The 10,698-nt window shown below is 45.2% G+C and overlaps 1 protein-coding gene across 9 annotated transcripts in view; it reads right to left on the bottom strand.

The window, feature by feature from the left end:
- Positions 1-2,233: 2,233 nt before the first annotated feature.
- RBM47 (RNA binding motif protein 47) overlaps positions 2,234-10,698 on the bottom strand; it is a 73,636-nt gene continuing 65,171 nt past the window's right edge. For 8 of the 9 annotated variants that reach the window (XM_048941581.1, XM_048941577.1, XM_048941579.1 and 5 more), the window contains 4 exons: positions 7,703-8,862; positions 6,161-6,367; positions 3,835-4,037; positions 2,234-3,004 (listed from right to left, as the gene is read on the bottom strand). In XM_048941581.1, the coding sequence (XP_048797538.1) occupies positions 2,750-3,004; positions 3,835-4,037; positions 6,161-6,367; positions 7,703-8,831 (1,794 nt within the window). In that variant the 5' untranslated portion in view covers positions 8,832-8,862 and the 3' untranslated portion in view covers positions 2,234-2,749. The remainder of the gene's footprint in view (positions 3,005-3,834; positions 4,038-6,160; positions 6,368-7,702; positions 8,863-10,698) is intronic. The other variant, XM_048941578.1, reaches the window with a different exon arrangement.

The following is a 10,698-nucleotide window of genomic DNA, read 5'->3' as shown; positions in this document are numbered from 1 at the left end:
TTGGGTTTCAGAAGAGATTTAGGCTGATCCACAACTGCTGGATAATTGAGGAGGTACCCAGTGCATGTGCTGGGGTTAGCACTGTCCTTCAGCCCATCTCTGCTCCCAAGGAGCCTGTGGGGATGCTGGCCATGGCTCCCTGCTTCCCTCCTGCCCCGAGAACCTGCCCAGCCAGGAGGGGGCACATTGCCCCCAGGGAAGCCCACCTGGCAGTAGGATGTTACAATAAATTAACAGTCTCTGTTTTTATAGAATGCTTTATTCACTATGTCCTAGAAATGTACCGTAAATGGAGCAAGAACTAAATAAATTCAGAGGCTTCTGACAATACAGAAAACAGAGATACAATAAAACACCTAAAATATCAGCTCTTTCAAGAATAAGGCACACTAGTTTTTTTTTTTAATAATATGTATATATATTTCTTTGAACAGTTTGTTCTTAACCTAAAGATGTTCACATTTCAAGTTATGAGACTTACCTCAGTAGTAGTGTACATGAAATGGTTTAGAAGCAAGTGGAAAAGATGGGGGTGGGAGGCTGCGTTCCCACGTCCTGCCAGCTCCTGCCCTGGCGTGGTGGCCTAGGGGCTCGCCTCTTTGGGCTTCTTTCTGTCCCTGATGCAAGCAACAGGGGCCAGTGGGGAGAGGATGGTTGGGAGAACAACCACTGCCCTTTGACACTCTTCTGGGTTGGTCATGGTTGTGATGGAGGAGCTGGAAAGGGGATAGCAGAGCCTGCAGTGCCTGGACAACATTGAGGTTGGCTGTGACCCATGGTGGCAGTTAGCACTGAGCTGTACAAAGCCTTAGCTGGAGCCCCCAGCACTTTTTGGGTACTCCCGCCAGGGTCTTTTGGCAAGGCTTTGTCTGCTTCACCTCCCCTCACCCTAAAAACAGGCACGGTGTTTGGGATGAGGGTTTGGGGGCTAAGGATTTTGTTTTCAGAAGCGGTGGGACAGATGGCAAAAGCCTCCAGGGAAGGGGCACGGAGGGTCAGAGTCCGACTTAATGGTTAACTTCCTCACAGTGCTTTTGATAGCAGTTGGACAGGTTTAAATAGAGCTCAGCTTTGCTGAGTAAGAGCACCTAAAAACAACCGCTCCATTTTGAGGCAAGAAAAATATGCATTAAAAGGTCACTTTACTAAGCTGGAGATGATCCGAAAGTGGTTCTGTTGTCAAAATATACTTTATATGAAACCCCTTCAGCTGGTATTTATACCACTAAAAGCAAAGCAAAATTGTTTACTCACTCCCTGCTCCACACCTCCCTTCGCTGGAGCTGTGATTGCAGAGTTGATACACTTCATAAAATGGGTGAGATATTTCTTTAACGTTTTACCATATTTTACATTCACTGCACTACTAAATAAAAGCCTTTAAACAGGCCACAAAACACTGCAATAATATATTTACTCCTTAATATAACAAACTTTTTTTTTTTAACAACATCAAAATAAACTGTGTTTGTTTTGTGGCAAACCACATACCATGTAAATTTGCAACATAAAATGACTTTTAAAAAGTATATTAAAAGGTATTTACAAGCTCTACATCTTAAAACGGCTGGGTCCAATCCTTCCCATCCCTGATGTGCACACAGAGCTCCAGATGCGGGAGCTGGAGTCGGTGTGGAAGGGAGGCCAGGAGGGACGCCAGCGTTGCTGTGTCAATTCCAGTATCACCACCACCCCCAGTACCTCGGAAATTTCTCATGGGACGTGATGAAGCTATGGGTAAGTAGCACCGCGCATCCTGCTGCCAGGAGTGGGCGTGCTCTTGCCTACAACAGCATACATTCTCAGTCACTACAGCATATACTTCAAAGAATAAAATAAAGAGCATTTAAAAAGAGCCTGGGTTTTATACTGGATGAAGATCGAAGTCGAGACGTCTTACGCAAAATGTGAGGTGCGCGTATCTGCGCGTGCTCCAAGGCTGAACTACAGGTAGCTTCAATAAATAAAAATTCCAGTTGTTGAGGAAAACTCTGAGCCTTTCCTTTGAGCATCATAAGCCTGCTAATCACACTGCAAAGGGCTTCGCGTGAGGAGGCTTTCTTCTTTCTGTTCCTCCTACAAAGGCAATATGAATTACTTTTGATTTCAGACAGTAGCAAACAGACTGTATTAATGCCAGCACAAAAACGCAGAGGTCTTGCACGTTTTTCAAATTGCACTTTCCAGTATAACATTTCTTAAATAAGATACTTGTTGTTTTTTTCTTTTCTTTAAAAAAAAAAAAAAAAAAAAAATCTAAGGAATGTATTCTTTAAATATTGAATATATTCTTCAAAATATATCGTTTAAACTTTCCCTAGCTGCTCGGGTGTGCTTCTTAATATATAGCTGATATATTATTAAAGGCACTACAAAATAGACATCTCTGGAGTGCAGTAGTTACTAAAAATAACCTTCATACCACAAATATATTGAAAATATAACTGCTAAAAAAAAGGACCCTGTGCAACCCCACTGTGATGCGTATAAAGGCACATAAGTGACGGGTGGCTGCATCAAAGTCGTTTAGAAATGTATGAATACAGGCATGTTAAATTTTAAAAATAGCCTAAAAAAAGTTAGTGAAAACTTCAAGCGTAGAAAACATTTTGAACATGTTTTTCTGTGACATTCTTCACTTTCAGGTTCTGCGTCAGTTTACTGAGTCCTGACATTACTCTCCTGCAGCAGGCGCATTCTTCATAAATAGTAAAGTGTTCCTTCAGTGTTTGTTTCTCTGCCGACAGTCTCAGTACGTCTGGTAGACGTCGTGGATGGGCACCTGGATGGTGGCAGCTGGGAAGGCCGGAGGTATGTAGCCAGCATAGCCCCCATAGGCGGCAGCGGCGGCGGCAGCAGCGGCGGCATTCTTCTGTAGAGTGGCTATCGTTGCTGTTGCTGCAGCGGGTGCTGCGAACGGCACGTAACTTGTCCCATAAATGCTGGCAGCGGGGATCCTCTGCACGTTGGGGGCCATGGTGTACACTGGGGTTATGGGGCGGCCCTGAAATCAGAGAATTGCAGTATGTCTTGAGTTGGAGGGGACTCTATGAGGGATATCCAGTCCAACTCCTGACTCCACAGTGGGCAGCCTCACAGCCAAATCATGCATAGTTCAAACAGTCCTTGAGCACAAGCAGGCCTAGTGCTAGGGTCAGGTTGGGGATTAGGAAAAGGTTCTTCACCAGAATGTGGACAGGCACTGTAACAGGCTCCCCATTGTCATGGCACCAGTCGGACTGGATACCCTTCATGTGCACCCAATCCAGACTACCCTGTGTATCTCACTCATCTCTCTCACTCAACAGGGCACACACTGTCTATCTTCCTGTCCTTGTCTACTGCATTTACAGTGAGATGTCCTCTTGGGGACTCTCCTCTTCCTACCAAATTTGGGTCCTTCATAGAGTAAAAGCAACTGTCCAAAGTGCAGATGTCTAAGACAGGTCAAATGAACAGCACTTTTGGGGTGCCTGCTCTTCTCCTGTGACACATTGAGTGGTTTGGATTGGATTACCAAGGAAGTTTTTCCATGTAAAGGCAGGCGTATGGCTCAGGTGCCAGACATAACCACTGGGGGAAAGTCTCAGGTTATGTGAGATGAACTTCTCTGCATGTTGGAAGGAAAGGACAAAGTAATGGGAGTAGAAATCAACCCAAGAGCTGCAGTGGGATGTGAGGATCTCAGTGGGGTCATGCTTGAGCAACAGCCCAGTACCACAGAAGCAGGCACCAAGCAAGAGCATCAGTCAGAGAGTGCTGTAGGCAGCTTTTCCCCTGCACTGGGTATGCAGAGCAGAACATATGGAATTGGGGTGTCTGTGCTGAACTCACCTGGAAGGGGGGAGGCGTTGACACAGCTGGTATTACTGCTGCGGCTGCGGCTGCTGCAGCAGCTGCTGCACTGGCTGGGTCCTGCTGGACGGCAATAGGGTTGATGATGTGCTCCACTGTGTGGATTTTGCCATCTTCCATCATCTTGGCCGGTGGTGCAGCTGGAAACATGGAGTACTGGGCACCAATTGCAGGGATGGCCACTAGGAGAGAGACCAGACACATCAGGCCTACTGGAGAAGAGTCTCCAGAGCCTATTCTCAAAGAACACACAGCCTTACTCTTGGCTCTGCTAGATCCCACCACAATAGGCAGTCTCACGAGCTAGTTGGGGACCGGTGGCAAGTCTGCCCCCCCCTGCAGGTTGAAGAACCACAGCCAATGCTCTTGAAATGTGTGTGGTAATGGGCTTGGTGCTGTCTGCTCTTCCCCATAGTTCTCCCCTTGACATGGCTGTCGCAGGGCTAGGGCCTTGCTCTGGATTCAAGCAGCCCCTTCTGACCATCATCACTCTCTCCCTGGCCTACTGTCAAGAAGCACCTACTGTCCTGGCAAAATCTCTGTTCTAGCCGCTGATATCAAAGGACATGGGGCTGCTTCAGGAAAAAAAGGTGCTGTTTTTACTGTAGAAGTAGCAGCCAGGAAACTGGGTCAGTCTATATGCTACCCTTTGGCCAACGGTATCAAATACCAGCTAATGTATTATTATACATTTCCCAGGCCTAAATTGGATTAATATCCTATCTTTCTGCTTCAGTATCAATCTGTTTAACATCACTAAAAAAGAAATTACTCTTACTATAATTCTCCCTTGTGCCAAAATTGGACAATCCAAAATACACAGAGCTATTGTCTTTCAGGTAAAAGGTAAATGCTCCAATCAGAGTGTGTATCAGAGATCCTGAGTTTGTACATGGTCTTATATGGAGTTTCACTGCACTGTTTAGGGAAGAAATATGCTTTGCTGGGCATTCCCAATAATCACATTTGTAATTCTGTTGTTGCCTCATAACGTGCAGTTCAGCTTTCAGTTCTTGAGTCTTTCAGCAGGATAGTTGTTCACAAGGAAGATGGGGTAACTAATAGATCACTTTCACCCGGTCAGCTCAAACCAATTTTTTCACTGCTTTAAATAACCTGGGTAATGCCCCACTGATGCAAAGACAGAGAGCTCACAGGCTCTATTCTGTAGTGTCTTCTGGCAGAAAAGCAGAATCAGGCAGCTGTGATACTGGGGTGATGTCTCAGAAGTTTCCTAACCATTTGCAAGGAATTGAGCTTTGAGATATTTCTGAAGAGGTAGAAGTTTCCAGAGTTGATACACCTCTACTTTTCCATTCTGATAGGTGATCTTAGAGTAGTTTCCTTTTGATAACAGAGGTCAGTCTTGCACATGGCCTTTTTAACTGATCAGCTCATCTGGCTGGGAAAAAGAAGCATGGTGCTTCAGCACTCAGGGCCTATGCTGGAGCAGTGGTAGAGGGGAAGACCAGATGAAGACTTCTGAATCTGAATGTGCTGGAAATGTAGAAGCACTTAATCTTGAGAATCAGGCTTTTGTTTGGTAATCAAATGGACACCACTACATGGACATCACTGATAAATACTAGGGTAAAATCAAGTGTGTGTTTCAAGGAGAAAACTGACAGCTTTTCAGTCATCCTTCAGTAATAGCTGAATTATCTTTACAAGCACGGATAATGGTAATATTTTCTGTTTGTGAGTGGGTAGTTTTCTCTGGAAGCCAGAGATCTTCCTTTAAAGATTTGGCTCTGATCTTTTAACAGCACTCCTTCTCAATGCTTCTTCTCACATTATCTCATCCCTCTGTTACGAAGGATTCATCCCTCATTAGATGACAGTTGTAATTTGCACTGGCAGTGTGGAACCTGTTCTGGTAAACTACTGCAACTGTAGTATTCAATGCTGCTTAGGTGTGCAGTTAAAATTTGCTGGACCCTGGGCCTGCTTCTCATAGCCCAGCAGAGCACAGTTTGTATCTCAGCTGTGTGACTGTAAGTAGGACACCCACACTACTCCCCATGCTGCTGATGGTGGTGGAGGAACTGTCCTTAGCCAGGGACTTTCCTGCAGTAGGAAAGCACCTGCTCCTCTTCCCAGCCTTGTAGAGAAACAAAAACTGAACTGGGGAGAGCTCTGGAAATTTGGATTGGGAAATTGCCCAGGGTGAAACTAGCAGTTTAGAAACTTGGAGAGAGCAGGGTTGCCACATGGGCCGGCCCTGGACCATGGTCTCAGAACTCTCCTGCCACCTCCACATTCCTCCCATCCTGCAGATGTAGCCTACCCAATTGCACATACTGACCTGCACCAGGCTTAATGGTTACTGGGTTGACAGCTGGTAATTCCAGGTTGGGTACTAGCTCGTATCCTTTTTCTTGCTGTTTTCCTTTGCCTTCGTGGTACCTGCTGTATATGCCACGGCCAGCAGAGTATCCCCCCAGGTAGGAGCCACGGGGGCCTGGGGCTCTGTTGCCGGCTGCGCCTCGCCCTCTACCTCGTATGCTGCCTGCTTATGATAACAACATAGAAAAAGATGGTGAACAACAAACAGTAGCAGCAATGTGGGGAATACAAACAGACTTTGGGAAACTGGGAGGCACATGCCTAGGAATGAGACTGCTGGAGCCAGTTTGATCTGAGTGACTTTGCTTACAAAAAAAAAAAAGATTTTGTCTTTGGTTGCACCCAGTAAGATTACACAGGTTTTGCTCTTGACATTTCTGAGGGTAAATTAACTGCTTTTTTGTACTGATGCAACTTTTGTGTCCAGTTTTTCAGGTATAATACAGACAGTAAGGAGAGAGAGGCTCCCTCAGAGGTGGTGTCTAAGCAATGGAAACAGCTTCCGCTCTCAGCTGTCCTCCAGAGGAGTCTCAACCTCTCAGAAATGCAGGGATAGCCCAGAGCTTTATCTGGTCTTTAACCACCTTTGTCACACCACTGAATTTATTTTTATAAATGTCTTTTGTTTTCTCTCTGTACATGTGAATATTACCCCTCTCCAACACCACGCACTTTATGACAGTATTTTGGAAATTGTGGTATTAATGTACTCTGCCTCTTGTTTGCAATTGCACAATAAATTTGAGGAAACTATAGTTCCTATAAGTACAGGATAATTATAATAACAGTAATAGCCACTAGTTTTTGTTTGTTTTTTTGTTTGTTGTTTTTTGTTTGTCTTTTCAGTGAATTAGCGAATAACGCATTTGCAGTTTATTTATAATGGTTGTAATCCACAACTGATTAAAGTATACATAATAAAATAATTGTTTTGCACTGATTTTATTCCTTCTGCAAATGGTTTTTAATAGGCTTTATGAAGGATGCAGCACTGCTGTAATTTTAATGTAGAGGACAGATGACATCTGGTAAGTTTTGAGCTCAGGCTTTCCCTGACACCCCTCCCTTTGGTTGCTGAGGTCTACCAGGTGGTTCTCACTGCACCCACACCTCTAGAAGAAGGCAGAAGGAGCACCCTTTGCCATGATCCCTAATACCTAGGATGCAGCTCTTTGGAAAGAGACATCAGAACCTAAAGACTGTCCATTTGGCCAGTGTTAGTACAACGCTCAGAAAAACCAGGTCCCTCCCTTCTCCACCCCATAACTGGTCTGTTTGCTTATTCTGTCTGTGTAGTTCTGATGCTAGCCTGTATATTAACTTTTATCTCTGCAAGATCATAAATTAAAATGAAATGGAATATAAATATGACAAAAAGACCTCTAAAAGAGTGGTTAAGAAAACAGCCAGGCACCAGCTGTCCTTTGTTTCAGACAGACCTAGGGTCACACCAGCCTCAGATCAAATCTGCCCATCGCATCCCCTGATTGTGCTTACTAACCTTTCACAAAGTAATCTCTGTTGGGCCCTATCAGGGCATTGTATGGATATCCATAATACGCTAGTGTGTATGGATCGCAAGAGTAAACATAGTTAGGTTGCTGAGTTACTTCGGGTGTTGCTGCAGCCCCTCCTTTTGCTGCTTTCTGGTAGCGAGTGTACTGCTCCTTGTCCACTGGCTTGGCCAAGGTAACCTCCAGGCACGAGCCTTCCAGTTCGACACCATTAAGGTTATTCATGGCGTGGATGGCATCTTCCCTGGTTGTAAAGTGCACAAAGGCATAATCACGTATTTTTTTCACCCGCTCTACACAGCCAGGGTTAAACTGCCCAAAGACCTTTTTAATGGTGTCCTCTGTGGTCTCAATCATTAAGTTCCTCACATAGAGGATTTTAACAGTCTCCATGACGTCTTCATCCACGTCTATCTCTGGTTCTGCCCAGTCGACAGCAATCTGGTGTCCCCACAGCTGGATCCTTCCTGGCATGAGCTTCCTCCTGGCCATTGCTGCTGCTCGATGGCTCTCGTACTCCACAAAGGCAAAACCCCTGTTCTTCATCTTGTCTGCAGCGCTTGCATAGACAATGACATCCAGTACACCTTCCGTCACTTTAGCGATCTCCTCCAGGATCTCCTCTCTCTTCTTCATCTTGGGAATGCCTCCAATGAAGAGCCTGCAGTTGTCTACGCTGCAGCACACACCCAGCAGCCTGCCTGGGCGGATTTCATAGTTGTTCAGCTCCCTGACAGCCCGCTTTGCCTCATGCTTCTGTGTGTACATCACGAAGGCATAACCACGGTTCTTCCCATCAAAGTCCATCATCAGGCGCATCTCGTAGATGCGGCCAACAGACTCGAACACGGGGACAAGCTCATCTTCATAGACATCACGGGGTATCTTGCCCACGAAGACTTCACAGCCACGAGGAGGGTGCAGGCCATCCCAGCCAGGCGGTGGGCCGCCATACTTGCGTTGCCCGTTCTCCTGGATCATGCTGTAGCCGGTGCGCTCCATCAGTGCCAGCAGGGCCGCCTCGTTGGGCGCACCGGCCACACCTTCAGGGACTTTCGTGGTGCTCACGTTGGTGGAATCGTTGCTCATCCTTGCAGTAGAGTCCTCAGCGGTCATGATGTCAAACTCATTCAAAGCCTGATAAAACCTGGGCGAAGGAAGAAGCAGACACTCATTACAAGCTGCTAGCTGCCACCAGAATACCAGCCTTTCTTTTTGACCTTCAGCAGTTCTGCAAGCTCATTTTCACATAGATAATAAGGCTTCAGAAAAGCAGATGAAAGAGCCATACCAGACTGCATGAGAAGCACCCATTCTGTGCCAGCCCCTGGCTCATCTATACCTTCACAAGAACAGTCAAGTAGGAGATAATAAGTACACCCTCACACCATGGAAAAATGGTTCTTATCTTCTTGTGCAAAGGACAACCTGGCAAGCTTTTGAGCTGCCTGCTGCTTGTGGTATGGTGTGTGGTGTGCTTGTCTCTTTTCTTATCAGACCAGCACTTCAGAAAAGCTGAGGAGAATCACTTCTTTATTACAGGCAGCCTGCAATTGGCTGCACAGCCCTGTAAGCCAGCAAGGGAAGAGTAAATCTCTGAAATCTCATTCTACATTTAAATCCAGGCAGGAAATGCAGAAATACAGGAGATTGAAAATGCCGACAACCGTGACTGCAGGACAATGGGATCTACCACTGAGCACAAATAAAAAATGACACTGGGACTTAGAATAGTTAATTCATGGCCTTTTAAAGCTGGGAAGGACCATCAGAACATTTAATATGAGTGATTGTATATAACATGGACCTTTACATTGTATTGTTATTGGCACACTGAGTCTTGTAACATTAATCTGAGTAAAACACATCTTCCAGAAGAACACCCAGCCTTGATTTTATGGCATCAAGGAGCTGCAGAGCCTAGCACTTCCTTTTAAGGCTTGTTTGTTAATTATTCTCTTTGACAAGAAGACAAAACAAAAATTCTCCTGAGAATTTGTCTGGCTTTTCTTCCAGCTAGCATTACATTAAACCTTTCTCTGAGTAAATAGTCTTTCAGTTCCTCTATTTTTGCTTTACGATGGTATTCAAGCTGTGTCATCAAGCTACAACTCTATCCTCTTTTTAATAAATTTTGCAGGCCAAACTCTATTTGGCCTTCACATTTAGTCCTTATTTCACTGGAATTGTGTTTGTGTCTCTTTCCACATTCTTCAGACTTTCTGCCTTTTCTCACCCTTGCTGGACATAGGGATGAAGACCACCTGCCTCTCTTCTCCCCACTCCTCTGTCTCACGAGGCCCATTTCTCCACTCTCCTCTCAAGCGAAGCATGCTGAGTTCTTTGTCATTTCTAATCCCAAGTCATTCCAGAGATATTGCTCACTGGGGTTATGTAGAACCCAGCAAGCAAGTCTTGTGTTTGTTACTCCTAAGTGCCACAATCTTGTGTTAGCCATATCTCGACTTCCTGGTAAGTAGGTCCCACCTACTGAGTGCTCCTCAGTTGGTACCTCCTTATTTCTATTTACAATTCCATCAGCCTTTGCATCATTCCCTCATTTATTTGCCACGATTTGCATTAATGACTGCTTTATTTTGACTGTCAAAGGGCACTGGCCCCTGTAGGAAACTCTGCAGGCCACCATCAGAAATAGCCACAGTTTGTGTTTGATGGCCTGTATCCTAATAAAGGATAAAGCTTCAGCCAAATTTATTTGTTCCATGTAATGGCATTATTTAGTCGCAGTTCCACAAAGACTCTGATATATACTCTTAATGACAACAATTTTATCATTTGTGTTGCATTGGTTACCATGCATGCATGTTGAAACTGCATTTGGGATTAGGAAACCATACGTCTCTGAGCCTTGGTCTGTGGCAGGGTCTGATCCTGCTGGTGTGTTTGGGCCATGGGTGTTGCACACTGGTGCTCCTGGTGTGGAACAGTCATTCTATTTTCAAGAATATGGAGAGCAAAGAGG

The sequence above is a fragment of the Lagopus muta genome, chromosome 4, assembly GCF_023343835.1.
Source record: "Lagopus muta isolate bLagMut1 chromosome 4, bLagMut1 primary, whole genome shotgun sequence".
In the NCBI taxonomy this organism is placed as follows: Eukaryota; Metazoa; Chordata; class Aves; order Galliformes; family Phasianidae; genus Lagopus; species Lagopus muta.
The sequence above is the reverse complement of the archived record's forward strand: the minus strand, read 5'-3'. Positions and strand labels throughout refer to the sequence as shown.